The following is a 13,592-nucleotide window of genomic DNA, read 5'->3' on the forward strand; positions in this document are numbered from 1 at the left end:
AATATCTGTTAAGAATCTTGGTTGCAAGTGACAGAAAACCTGGTCCAAGTTAGCTTGAGCAAAATGGTTGCTTGAGCAAAAAGTTGCTTGAGCAACTTTGTCATTGCAAAGTTCAGCTTTTCAATTAGCTTCACGTATGGCTGGATCAGGTATGGCTGGATCTCAGCAGCTGTCACTGTGACTCTGTTATCGTGGCTTTTCCTTTTCCCTTTTTTTTTTTGAGTTGACTCCAGCCTCAGACAGTCTCCACCTGACAACAAGATGGCTTCAGGGACCCTCAAGGTTAAATCATCTGTTGTCTGATACAGTGGGAACAAGAGGCCATTTGCCTGATGTCTCACTTGAATTGGGTCTCATGGGCTCTGGTTGGCCTGGTGTCCATCCCTGAGTTAGGCATTGTTGCGAGAGGGATGAGAAACACGGATTGGCCTGACAGTTGAGTAGTGTGGACCCCAGAATGAAATCCAGGGGCCCTTCTTGGAAGGAGGGTGAATGTACGATGGATGATGAGAAACCACCCCATGTCCACTACTAAGCTTTGTTCACATTTTCCTTTTTTGGTGGACGTGGGTGGATTACCCAAGGGCCAGAGGTGGTACGGAGCCATCAGGATTTCGAACAGGGTGGGAGGACATCAGACGAGAAGTCCTCGGCAGGCAGGACTGCGGGCAAGCCGGATGCGTGTCTGGGGCCGGGTGGAGGGTACTGGGGACGCAGGTGGGGAGAGCGGTGAGCTCAGCCTTGGCTGCGGGCAGGACGGTTTCTCATCGCTTTGCCCAAAGAGCGTTTCCTCTCCAGAGTCACGACTTGTGGGGAAGGAAAATATCAGCCCCCTCCTGTGCCAAAAGCAACATTTTCTTTTCTCAAAGGTTGATTATGTCACGGACATTCATCTGTGTAATTTTTCACCTGTTTATGTTGATAATGAGATCAGTGATTATATATGCAGGGTCACTTCTCACCCAGGGTTTAAGGAGCTTTTTATTCATTTTACTTATTTTTTCTTTATTAGCTAAGAGAGGGAAGGGAAGGGAACAAAACCTGGCTGTTGTACTGGAAGGCCGATTTTCCCAGTGTTTTCATGAGCTCACCCATGGAGGGTCCCCAGGGGCCCATGAGCGTGAGGACACGGGCCCCCAGCACCCTCTGTGCATTCCACCTGGACCTGACTGCTGTCAGCACTTTGCACCCAGGGTTGGCCTGAGACCCGGTGTCCCTGTGCTCTGGACCCAGCCCCCCACCCCCACCTCGGGGGTCTCAGGCCAGCCCCCTGTGCCCTCAGCCTTGCCTGCTCTCCCCAGGCCAGACTTGTCGTTTTGCAAACGATGGCATCAATTATTGAGATTTTTGCCCATGAGGAAATGAAGGAAAATAAGTGTTTAACGGTGGAAGCCAGGCTTGATCATTTTTCTTTCGGTGATTTGTGATTGTTTTTCATATCCCTCCCCTCCTATCCATTTCTTCTGCCAAGAAGTCTCTGGCCTCTGCTCTGTTTCCTTTTTCTGGACTATTATAATAGGCTCTTTTCTTTTAAAAGTCTCTGCTCTTGTGAAAAAATACATATAAAAACATACAAAAAGTACATGGAAGTCAGCGTACACCCGCTCCCCCATCGCCCTAACCCCAGCACCCTCCCCCCTCCGCAGGTCTTTTCCGCATCTCCCCCCCCCCCCCCCGCCCCCCGCAGGTGCCGTACTCCCTCCATGGTGTTAAGGTGTTACCCAGCTCTGCGCTTCCTGGGGCTGGAATCTTCCTCCGTCTTCCTGAGGACTTCTCAGCATGCTGTGGCCCATTGGTGCACCGCCCCCACCCCATTGGAACAGTGTCCACTAAGTCAAGACACTGCTCCATTCTCTGGGGCCCTGGGCGTGGGTGACTGACTGACCAGTGTCCTCTTCTGACCTTGTCTCCTTCCTTAATTTTCACGCCCCGCGCCCCTTTCCCTCTTGCTGCCCACCTCACCTCCTCCCACTCCCTTCTTTGTTCCTTGTATGCCGGCCACAGTGGGTCCAGCTGGTTCCTGCCTCAGGGCCTTTGCCCACGCTATTACCTCTGCCTGGGATGCCTTTCCCAGATCTTTGCACGGCCGCCGCATCTGCGCCAGGCAAGTCTCAGCCGAAGCATCACCTCCTCGATGAGGGCTTCTCTGCCCTTTCTGGCCACAGGGGAGGGCCCCAGGCCCTGTCCCTTACAACCTCCTTACTGTCTTCTTACTTACTTGTTATTTGTCTCTTCTCTTCACCAGGATGTTGGCCACACGGGGGGAGGGCCTCTATGGGTCTTGTTCACCGCCACATCGCAGTACCTGCTGTGGGGACGGGCAGGTAGCAGGTGTGCAGTGAATATCGACAAACTGAAGGACTCTGGCTGTGCTCCCCTGGCCAGGCAGACCTGGCTTCGTGTCCGCGCACCACCTTTTACTGATGGTGTGACCGGGGGCAGGTCATTTATCCTGTCCGGGCCTGAGTTTCCTTATCTGCAGAGCATGGTTAAATGAAATCAGCATCCCTAGAAGCTCTCAGGCCAGTGCTTGGCATCATGTCAGTGCTGAGGAAGTGATAGTTCATATGAACCTGATCAACAGCTAAAGTCCCTCCTAAGTTTCTGTGCCAAGAACACGTTTATTATTTTTCCCAGTGAATTAGATGACTTCCTCTTATCATACAAGGAGCACCAGGTCATCCTCTAATTTCCCTTTTGGCCTTGGGTGCCAGGAAGCTTACCGTGATGAGGAGGTGTCAGGGGCAGCTCTTGTTTCCTGTTGGGTCCTCAGGGCAGCACTGTTTTTCCTTTCCTCCCTCTGCTCTTTGATTACTCACTTTTGGCTCCACAGTGCATGTTTTTTTTGTGTGTGTGTGTGTGTGTGTGTGTGTGTGTGTGGTACGCGGGCCTCTCACTGTTGTGGCCTCTCCCGTTGCGGAGCACAGGCTCTGGACGCTCAGGCCCAGTGGCCATGGCTCATGGGCCCAGCCACTCCGTGGCATGTGGGATCCTCCTGGACTGGGGCACGAACCCGTGTCCCCTGTATCGGCAGGCGGACTCTCAACCACTGCGCCACCAGGGAAGCCCTACAGTGCACGTTTTATTACTTTTTACTGTAGTAAAATACATACAAAACTGACCCTCTTAGCCATTTTTTAGAAATTTTAATTTAGTTTTGGCTGTGTTGGGTCTTTGTTGCTGCGCGCAGGCTTTCTCTAGTTGCGGCGAGCGGGGGCTACTCTTTGATGCGGTGCGTGGGCTTCTCATTGTGGTGGCTTCTCTTGTTGTGGAGCACGGGCTCTAGGCGTGCGCGCTTCAGTAGTTGTGGCACACGGGCTCAGCAGTTGTGGCTTGCGGGCTCTGGAGCACAGGCTCAGTAGTTGTGGCGCACGGGCTTCGTTGCTCCACGGCATGTGGGATCTTCCCAGACCAGGGCTTGAACCTGTGTCCCCTGCATTGGCAGGTGGATTCTTAACCACTGTGCCACCAGGGAAGTCCCAGAACGTCCTTTTTAAGGCTGAGTAATATTCCATTGTGTAGAGAGACCGCATTTTGTTTATCCATTTATCTGTTGATGGACACTTGGGTTACCTCTGCCTTTTGGCCACTGTGAATAATGCCGCTTTGAACATCGGAGTGCCAATACTATTTTTAGTACATTACTTTCTTACCTTTCTGAGCCTGCGGTGATCTCAGCCAGATTTGAAATTAAAGCTAGGTTTGGGGATCGTTTCTAGGAGCAGACTCTCTGACCTGCTCTTGCAGGGGTGTGTGTGTGTGTGTGTGGCAGAGCCTGTGCCCCGCTGCTGCCCGGGCTGGTCCCTCCTCCTGGTGCACTCGTCCCCCAGCTGCTGCTGGTGGCTTACACCTGCGCGCTTCTTCAGACGCCCTTGGCCAACAGGTGTTGGTTCCCCGCATGGGCCCAGGAGGTGATCCCCCACTTCATCCCACTGCCATCCTTGGCCAGTGACCCACTGATGTCCCTGAGTGGGATGAGCCCTGGGGTGCCAGTCATGTTGCAGAACTTCCTGTGGGATCTGGCTGGTGTCAGACTTCAGCTGAGACCACACCTTTCCCATCCTGTCTCCCGTTCTCTTCTCCCAGGGGTTCTCCCAATAAACCACATGCTCAGAACCCCATCTCAGGCTCTGCTTCTGGGAGGTCCCGGCTTCAGACAGTGTGTAATTAACTCGAGCGTCCCCTCCCGTGGTTGTGCGGCTGTGGGGATGCCGCTGGATTCTGATACGATTGACCTTCGAGCCTACCTGGGTGGGAGCGGGCTCCTTGGAGGGGGCACAATTCCCAGTATCTGCCACTTACAGAAGAGACAGGTCCTAACCCAGGAAACCAGGCCGTTCAGGCAGTGGCTTTGGGCCAGGGGGAGCAGGAACTCCTACCTCCCCTGGGCCTCCCTCCTTTCTGTGTAGACAGGAGAGGCCCAGGAGGGTTCCAGAGATAGAGGGGAACGGGGGAGCCCAGTGATGCCGATGGAGAGTGAGCGTGGACCAGCTGCCCTGGACCAGTGATACCCCGCCCTCAGGCCCAGCTTCTAATTTTCCTAGAGAAGTTGGGAATCCAACTTTGGTGTAAAAGGTTCTGATTTTAAGTGTTATGACTTTAAATCGATTATAAATTATTAACATTGCAATGTTTTAATAACAGCAACTAATTTCAAAAGTTCCGTGTGGGCCCCCAAACACACTCCATAGACAGACGGCCAGGCGGCTGGTTGGTGACTACCCTCTGGCTGGACTTGGGGGCAGCGGGCAGCCATCTGAGCAGGCTTCTGGGAGCAGCTGGGAGCGGCAGTGCCCTGAGAGGTGGTGGCCGGCGGGCCAGGTGGTCCTGATTACTCGCGAGCTTGTAACTGGTGTGTCTGCAGGGTCCTGAGTGTCTGTTTCCCTTCTGTCGTCCCCAGCTGCTTGAGAACCTGTGTTTGGCTGTAGCTGCCTCTTGTTTAAAAGAAAGATCCCCTGCAAACATTTTTAATGTTTTGAAACCACACCAGCACCAACCTGAGTCTTTGTTCTTGTCTGGGGTTGCCCAGTAAAGATGTAGGATGCCCAGTTAAATTGGAATTTCAGAGAAGTGGTGAATAAGTATCTCCCAAATGTTGCACAGGACATACTTAATACTAAATCATGATGCACTGTTTATCTGAAATTCCTCTGTAACTACATGTCTTGTATTTTTATTTGCTAGCTCTGGCAAGCCTATTCTTGTCAGAATCAGCAGGCTCAGAGAACTGGAGAAAGGAAGAATTTCCTTACCTTGTGATTCGGTGTCACATGAGGCCAGACCCCACTTTCGGTAGTGGTGGCACTGGTGATCAGTCAGTGCCCCAGGGCCATGAGGGGGGCACCAGGGTGGCCTTACCCACTCGGAGAGTTTGCATGTGGGGCCTTCTGTGGGTGGCCACTGAGGTTCATTTATCAGGACGGGGTCATTTACTGTAGAGACGTGTATCTGTGTTTGCGGGCGGGTAGTAGTGAGGGCGGCAGAGGCGCGTTCAGCTCTGATCGCCAGCCCCCCTTGCCCGGACTCCCTGGGGTGGGGGAGGGAGGATACGGGACAGTGGACGTGTCTTGCCCAGAGCCCTCAGCCTCCTGTCTCCCTGGACGCTCCCGGGAAGAGACCCTTGCTGAGTGTGCCCCTGCTCCGTCCCCCCACATCCTGGTTGTGAGAAGCTGACCCCGGACTACGTGAGAAGCCCGCTGCCCCCACCCTAGCAGGGGTTTGGCCAGCCAGGGCCTCCGCCACCTCCCCGCTCCTGCCTTGAGCCTGCTCCAGCCCCGCAGAGCTGGATGCACCCCGGCGAGGTGTTGGGGGCTCCCATCTTCCTTCTCGTCTAAGGCGTGTTGTCTCCGTCTCTTGGTTATGGAGTGTGAAGCCTGGAGAGGGTGCCCAGACGCCCATCACCGGCTTTCACTGCTGGGCACAGTTGGCTGCGTGGCCTTTGTTTCGTGCTGAGTGTGTGAGGGCACATCGCAGGCTTGGTGGTACTCAGAGTGTCAGTCTTTCAGAAACACCACCATCTGCAGCTGTCAGAGCTCATGGAATGATGCTCTTCCTTCATGTCCCCTGGCCCGTGGCCCATCTCGGAGCCCAGGGGAGCCCGGTGTCCCTCAGCTGTCTGTTCGCTCCAGGTCCGAGCGGGAATCCTGCACGCGGTGGCTGTCACGTCTCAGGCCAGTGTGAACCCAGCACAGCATCTCCTCTGCCCACGTTTGCTGTGTGCCGAGGACTCGGGGCCTTTGTCCTTTGGAAGGTCCCCCCTGGACTCTCTGCTGGGGCTGCTGACTTGGGTCCCAGTGCTTGCGGGTCCAGCTGCCGCATGACCAGCGGCCCGACACCTGGTGGTAGCGGTGTATTTGCTCAGGGGTTTAGGCAGGTGTGGCTGGTCCTTCTCTCAGCTCCATGTGGCATCGCTGGGGACACTGGTGGTATTTATACTAGTCTCCGGGCTGATGGGGGTGTCCGAAATGGCCTCATTCACATGCCAGCGTGTGACCAGTGGGAGTGGACACTGGGCTTGCAGGGTCTCCCAGGCAGGGTCCTCACCCATTTTCCTGGTGGCTCAGGACTCCAGAGACCAGGGCGGAAGCTGCCAGCTCCTGTGGGGGGGGGAGGTCGGCGTCCCTCTGCGTCCCCTGTGAGAGTGGTCACCATTCTGAGTCTCACTGGTTTGTGGTTACAGCCCCCCGCCGCCAGTCGCAGCAAAGGGGGGATGGGCTTGTGGGTTGGCTGGATGTGTTCATGCCCTCACCTGAGCCCTCCTGCAGGCTAGTGGGGTTCCAGCGGGAGCTGTGGCCACGGGGGAGGGGGAAGGAGCCACCACCAAACCCCTGCTCTGGAGGGAAGGAGCAAGGGAGGTGGGGAACCAATACCCCAACCCCTCCCCTGCCCTCTGATCCCCTGTCAGTGGTGGCCCCTGGGCACTGCGGGAGCCCGGGAACGCAGTCTGAGGAGGGCAGCGCCCCTGTCCCTGCCAGTGCAGAGCCAGGTGGAGAAGGGCAGGGCAGGGAGTGGGTCTGGGGGCCGGTCACCGGCCTAGTGGCCTGCACCCGTGTCCTGTGTCCCCTCCACCACTGGACGAATACCCAGTGGCCATATGGTGCAGAGTTCTCAGGGAAATGCACGGGGCAGAAGAGCTCGGCACTCACCCCGCACGCACGGGTGGCCTGCTTGTGTACGTGCCCCTCTCCTGGTGTCCGCTCCAGGGCTCGTGGAGGCCAGCTGGCACTGTAACAATCGTAGTCTTGTTAACGTGAGTGCATTACCCAGCTTCGTTCATTTGTGGGTGTCGGGCGATCCTGGGGGTCTTTCTCTGTGTCTTCCGGGTCCCCGATGAGCCCCTACCTCGGAGTGTGTGCCCCATGACCCAGCCTCGGGCCCAGCCTCAGGGGTCTTTGTCACCACAGTCTGCCTGCCGGGGCTCCCCACTTCAGGGAGGTCAGGACCCCTTTTTCAGCCCCTCCCCTCGTGATTCCTCTTTCCAGATTGGAAGGGGGCCGATTTGCAGAAGCCACACATTCAGGGGGCCACTTCCTGCAGGGGCCGTGGGAAACAGCAGCTGGACCCCCCCGGGAGGGGCGTGTTTGAATCTGAGAACCAGCAATGTAGAGATCGTGCCCTCCTACTTCTCACTCATATGCGTGTTCCCAGCCCCGCTAGCTTGTCTCCAGGGACGGGGAGCTCCCTCCGCACCTGCAGCCTGGTCTGACTCTGACCTGGAGAAAGCTTTCCCTACATGGAGCTGAAGTCTCTTGCCCTCCACCTTCCGTACACACCTGAGGGGCCATAACCCGTCCTGAGCAGCTGTGGAGATGTGCCAGGCGCCTCTGAGGCGGCTCTTCCCCAGGGCAGCCACCCCAAGGCACCCAGCCCCTGCCACTGGGCCACCTCCTGCGGACACACTCCAGCCAGCCCCATCCCTCTCAAAGGTGGGCACACCCCCTTCAGACTGACGGGGGTTCTGAGCAGCATGCAGGGGCCCGGACTTCCATTCTCCCAGCTGGAGACCACAGTGGGAATGACCATGGGGCTCCCAGTTTAGAGGTGAGCCTGGGGGGACCCTGAGCTCAAGCACGTCCAGCCACATGTGAATGAGCAGAGAGTCTGTGGCCTAGGCTTTGTGGGGAACCAGGAGGCCACACGCTGCATGACACCTCAGGGTGGCTGGGGCTCAGGAATTTTCCAGAGAAGTAAGAAGCTGGAATTTTCACGTGAGCATTTCCAATCTGTAAGTGCTGGTTCCTAATTGAAAACTAAAAGCTCACTGCGTCGGGGACTTCCGTGGTGGCACAGTGGTTGAGAATCCGCCTGCCAATGCAGAGGACACGGGTTCGAGCCCTGGTCCGGGAATATCCCACATGTCGCAGAGCAACTAAGCCCGTGCACCACAACTACTGAGCCCGTGCGCCACAACTACTGAAGCCTGTGCTCCTAGAGCCCGTGCTCTGCAACAAGAGAAGCCACAGCAATGAGAAGCCCATGCACCGGGACGAAGAGTAGCCCCCGCTCGCCGCAACCAGAGAAAGCCCGCTCACAGCAACGGAGACCCAACGCAGCCAAAAATAAATAAAATAAATAAAACTGAAAAAAAAAGCTCACTGCGTGGGACACACAATGCATTCGTGGGCTAGGTAGTGCCCATGGGCCCCAACTATGACCTAAGGCGTGGTAGGGCCTCTCCGCTGTGTACAGATCCAGAGCCGAGGCTTAGAGGGGGCAAGGGTCTTGCCCAGGGTTGCACAGCAAATGAAAACACCAAGCGGGGGGCTGATGTTCTTTGTCTTTCCTCCGGGCCTGGGGTGCACCCAAGATCTGGATTCACATGGTTGTGGGCAGTTTGTGACGGTAGGGGGTCCAAGGGCCAGGCCCCGCTGGGAGGCGTGCGTGGGCTGTGGCGGGAATATACTGCCTCCTGGATGCAGGGTTCCTGTGAGTGTGTGATGAGGAGGGGCAGGGGTGGGCTGGGGTGGGGGGGATGGAGTAAGGAAGCTTCTTTCTTAAATGACACTGTTGAGGGCAGACTGGAGGGAGGGCCTTCGTCCCTCCCATTTCCATGGTTTGTCATGGGGATCTTGGGCCCCTGTCCTACGGGGCCCTCCACCCTCCTGAGGTGGCCGTTCAGCTTGGGGGGACGTGCGTGTCAGCTCTTGTCCAGAGACACCGCCCACCGGCCTCTTTCCGCGCCCAGCACAGGCTCTTGTCCCTGGAGGCGCCCTTACCATCCTCACCTGGACCATCTCTGGGCTTCTCAAGCTCGACAAGGCCCAAACCAGGCTGCCCATCTCCCATGCAGGCCTGTGGCCCTCCTCCGCGGCTTTCACTGCCTCAAGAAGCCCCAGCTCTATCCTTCCAGGTGCTCAGGCCCAAACTTCTGCTCACCCTGGACTCCCTTCCTCACCCCCACCCAGGCCGTCAGCACATCCTGCCACGTCCTCTCCCGCTGCCCATTTCTTGCCCACCTTCCCATTCTCAGCACAGCAGCAGACGAAGCCTTTAAGTAGAGCATCCCATCAGGTCAGTCCAGGCTCCAGGGCTTATCTGGGCATTACCACCCTGGCCCTTGCCCATTGGTTCCGCTGTAGTGGCCCTTGCCCATTGGTTCCACTGTAGTGGCCCCTGCTGCTCCCCACCTCCCTTGTGCAGTCCTGCCTCAGGCCCTTTGCACTTGCTGTTCCTGCCACCTGACATGCTTTGCCTCCAGACGTTCATGGGGCTGTGTCCACCGACTGGCTCGGGCCTCAGCTCAAATGCCACTTCCTTCGAGAAGCCTTGCTTGACCACCCTGGCTAAAATCGGCTCTCCCACACCCCGGCCTCTTCCTATCCCATTTCCTGGCTTTCATTCATTGATGTCTTCATTGTCCTCATGACTGCCTGGTGTTCAGTAACCTCTGGAGTTGCTCCCCGCTCCAGAGTGCCAGTGCTGGCAGAATGTCCATGGGGTCTGCCTCACTTGCTGGTAAGCCCCAGTTCCGGAGGGTGCCGGCTTGGAGGGCCTGTGCCCTCAATCCTGGCTGCCTGGCCTCGGAGGCAGAACTCCTCTCCGGCTGCGTGGCCGCTGAGTCGCCCCGTCACTGCCCCACCCGACCGGGTCCTTGCGGTGCTGTCATGCTCCCCGCAGCTCAGCCAGGAGGTGGGCGGCACAAGGGTTGCTTCTTTCTCCTCTCTGTTAAAGACTTTAAAGAAGTTCCTATTGTTCTGTTTTTTAGGTTTGAAATTTACAAAGTTAAAATAGTAGAGATCTCACTTGATTGTCTTTTTTTCTAAATCCGACAGTCATTGCAGTGACTGCAAATGATAGCGCAGCTTCGGGGCCGGGAATGGGTGGAGAGGGAGCCCTTGTCTGTGACTGAGGAGCATGCAGCCCGGGGGTGCAGGCCTGGCCCCGAGTCACGCGGGTCCCAGGGCTGTGGGACCGGCGACTTTGGCGAGGATGGAGGTGGGGGGAGGAGCGCGGGCGGTGAGAAGGTGACATTCGAGTGGCTTGTAGAGGGTAACAAGGAGGGGTTGCGGGAGTGTCATGCCAGGGCCCCTGGAGGGAGGGTTAGGGTGGCTCTCACAGGGAACCCAGACTGTTGCTTCCTGGTTGGGAAGCCAGGAAGCCATGCACATCGGGGTCAGCTGCTTTCAGATCACAGCAGCTTTGCAGAGAAAGGGCAGGAGTGGATGGCGGGGAGGGAGGTGGCAGGCGTGTTCCAGGGCAGATGGGAGTACAGCTCGAGCCGGGGCGGGGCTGCAGCGGTGGAGAGAAGTGGGCAGAGGGCGGAGAGCTGTTCACGCAGCTCAGTGGATGGATGGGACTTGGTGTGTGTTTGTGTGTGTGTGTGTGTGCATGCGCGCACGTGCGGGGGACAGCGGGTGTCCAGGATAATTCTGGGGACGGTGGTATTGTTTGCTGAGGCATCTGAGGAGGTTGGCAGGAGGCTCCCCTGCAGCGTAACTTGCAGTGCAAGGGGATCTGTTGGGGGGTGTTCCTGGGCCCTGGGGTCCGAGGGCCATGGCAGGGGGCTTGGCTGTGTGCCGAGGCCTGGGAGGGCCTGGTTCCTGCCCGGCGTCCACCTGGCCATGCCCTCTGGCTGGCAGCCACGGGACTCTGGGTGCATGGCTGGGGATCAAGCTGGGTTTCGGGGGGAGATAAACTGTTTGGGTGCTGGTGACTGTGTGTGTGAGACCACCCGTGGTGTCCCGCCCGGCACGTGGGTGAGGCTGTGGGTGAGACAGCGCGTGTAACTGTGCCTGGAGGGCTGTAACCAGGCCTCTGCGTGCCTGCCACGGAGGGCGTGAGACCCCGATGCCCCAGGCGTGCCAGCCATGTGCCTGGAGAATGCATGTGACAGTGTCAGTGTGTGCGGGACCATCGGCTGAGGGTCCCAGCCAGGGACACGTGTCAGGTGGCAGGTGAGAGTGGGGGTCAGCGGCCCTGGGCAGGGCCACGCTGGCGACTCTGCCAACACGTGAGCGACGGCAGTGCCTGTCTGTGCATGTGAGCAGGTGCGAGTGGGACCGTGTGCGTAGGGACGTGAGGACGAGTGCACGTGTGTGAGTGAAGGTGGGGAGGCTGCCCAGCCGTGCACACGTGTCCCCCTGTGGCCGCCACGTGGTGCTGATCTGTGTCCTTTCCGATTCCCCCAGGGCCTCGTGAGAGAGAACGGTGGATCTGGAGGCAACGCGTGGCCGGCTGCAGGGCATGGCACCACTCGGGGAGCCTGTGGGAGCCTGGCTGGCCGTGGCCGTGGCCCTGGCCCTGGGCCCAAGCCCCAGCACGGCGGTCCCGGGGCAGGACTGCACGGGCGTCGAGTGCCCCCCGCTGGAGAACTGCATCGAGGAGGCGCTGGAGCCGGGTGCCTGCTGCGCCACGTGCGTGCAGCAGGGCTGCGCCTGCGAGGGCTACCAGTACTACGACTGCCTGCAGGGCGGCTTCGTGCGCGGCCGCGTGCCCGCCGGCCAGTCCTACTTCGTGGACTTCGGCAGCACCGAGTGCTCCTGCCCGCCGGGCGGTGGCAAGATCAGCTGCCAGTTCATGCCGTGCCCGGAGCTGCCGCCCAACTGCATCGAGGCCGTGGTGGCGGCCGACAGCTGCCCGCAGTGTGGCCAGGTGGGCTGCGTCCACTCTGGCCGCAAGTACGCCGCCGGCCACACCGTCCACCTGTCGCCCTGCCGGGCCTGCCACTGTCCCGACGCCGGCGGCGAACTCATCTGCTACCGGCTCCCCGACTGCCACGGAGACGCCGCCCCCGGAAACTTCTCAGACGCCGAGGAGGGTGACCCTGAGCGACACTACGAAGACCCCTACAGTTACGACCAGGAGGTGGCCGAGGCGGAGGCCGCGGCGGCCCTGGAGGGCGAGCTCCAGGCGGGCGCCGGGGGCCCGGCTGCTCTGGGAGCTGGGGGTCAGCCACCTTCAGCCATCCAGGCCACCCGCTGGCCGGCCGCCCTCCCCAGGCCCACGGCAGCTGCCGCCCTGGGTCCCCCAGCCCCCGTGCAGGCCAAGGCCAGGAGAGTGACAGAGGACAGACAGGAGGAGAGAGAGGCATTGACCGTCAGGGAGCAGCCGGCAGCAGGTGGCCCCAGGGGGCTGGATGGACGGTCCACGGCAGGTCCAGCCCCTGGTCTCCCTGTCCAAGAGGAGGCGGCAGAGGCCAGGGCACGGCCCGAAGAGAACCTCATCCCGGACGCCCAGGCCACCCCCCGCAGCGCCGGGCAGGAGGGAGCTGGGCCCATTCCAGCGTCAAGCACGGCCAGTGTCCTCCCACCACAGGCCACGCAGAGCGCTCCGGAGGGCCCGGCAGAGCCCAGCACCCACGCCATCCTGACCACACCTCACCAGGAGGCGGCCCGCGTGCCACCCACCCAGGAAGTGCCCAAGCAGCCACCCGGTCTGCCCCGTTCTCGGCCAGAGGAAGACGCAGACCCCAACTCTGTGCATTCTGTCCCCAGAGGTGACCCTGCAGGTAAGACTGTTTCCTGGTTCCTCCAGGGCCACTCATCCCAGGGGAGGGGCAGCCTTGGGGCTCCGTAGCCTGGCCCAGGTCTGTGCACAGCTGCCTGCAGCAGGGGAAGCTGGGTCTGCGGGCCCAGGCCAGGGACAGCCAGCACCATCCCCAGAGCTCCGGGCTGGAGGCTCTGAGATGGAGCTTTCTCCTGGCTCAGCTTCTGGGGGTAGCATGGTGGGTGGATGGGTGGGGTCCCTGTCACGGTAGGTGCTGGGCTACCTGATAGGGCTATGGCCGAGGGCCTCTTACATGTACCTTATCAGGGCTGGGGGGGCCCCTGCGGAGGGGTCCACGGGTGCCCTGGCAGGAAGTGGGAGCTCACAACCCTGATACAGCTGCCTGCTCACACCTCCCTGACAGTAGCCTCTGGGCGTGGCTGCTGTGCTCTTGGCCTCTGCGATGGCAGCAGAAGGGATGCAGGCTCTTGTGGGGGCTCCTTGCAAGAGCCCGGTACCGGGTCTGTCACCGCTTCCTGCCAGGGGTCCTGCTAACATACAAGTGGTTTCTGTCCCTCCTCTGCTCAGTACCTGCTGTGGCTCCCACCTACTCAGAGTAGATACTGAAGTCCTCTCAGGGCCCTCAGGCCCTGCACAGCCTGCCCCTG

At 59.2% G+C, this 13,592-nt stretch overlaps 1 protein-coding gene across 3 annotated transcripts in view; it reads left to right on the plus strand.

Annotated features, from left to right (window-relative positions):
• FBLN2 (fibulin 2) overlaps nt 1-13,592 on the plus strand; it is a 76,177-nt gene that overhangs the window by 13,521 nt on the left and 49,064 nt on the right. For all 3 annotated transcript variants that reach the window (XM_082637367.1, XM_082637368.1, XM_082637369.1), the window contains exon 2: nt 11,628-12,946. In XM_082637367.1, the coding sequence (XP_082493493.1) occupies nt 11,683-12,946 (1,264 nt within the window). In that variant the 5' untranslated portion in view covers nt 11,628-11,682. The remainder of the gene's footprint in view (nt 1-11,627; nt 12,947-13,592) is intronic.

Source organism: Mesoplodon mirus, assembly GCF_964341445.2.
Source record: "Mesoplodon mirus genome assembly, chromosome: 12".
Taxonomy (NCBI): domain Eukaryota; kingdom Metazoa; phylum Chordata; class Mammalia; order Artiodactyla; family Ziphiidae; genus Mesoplodon; species Mesoplodon mirus.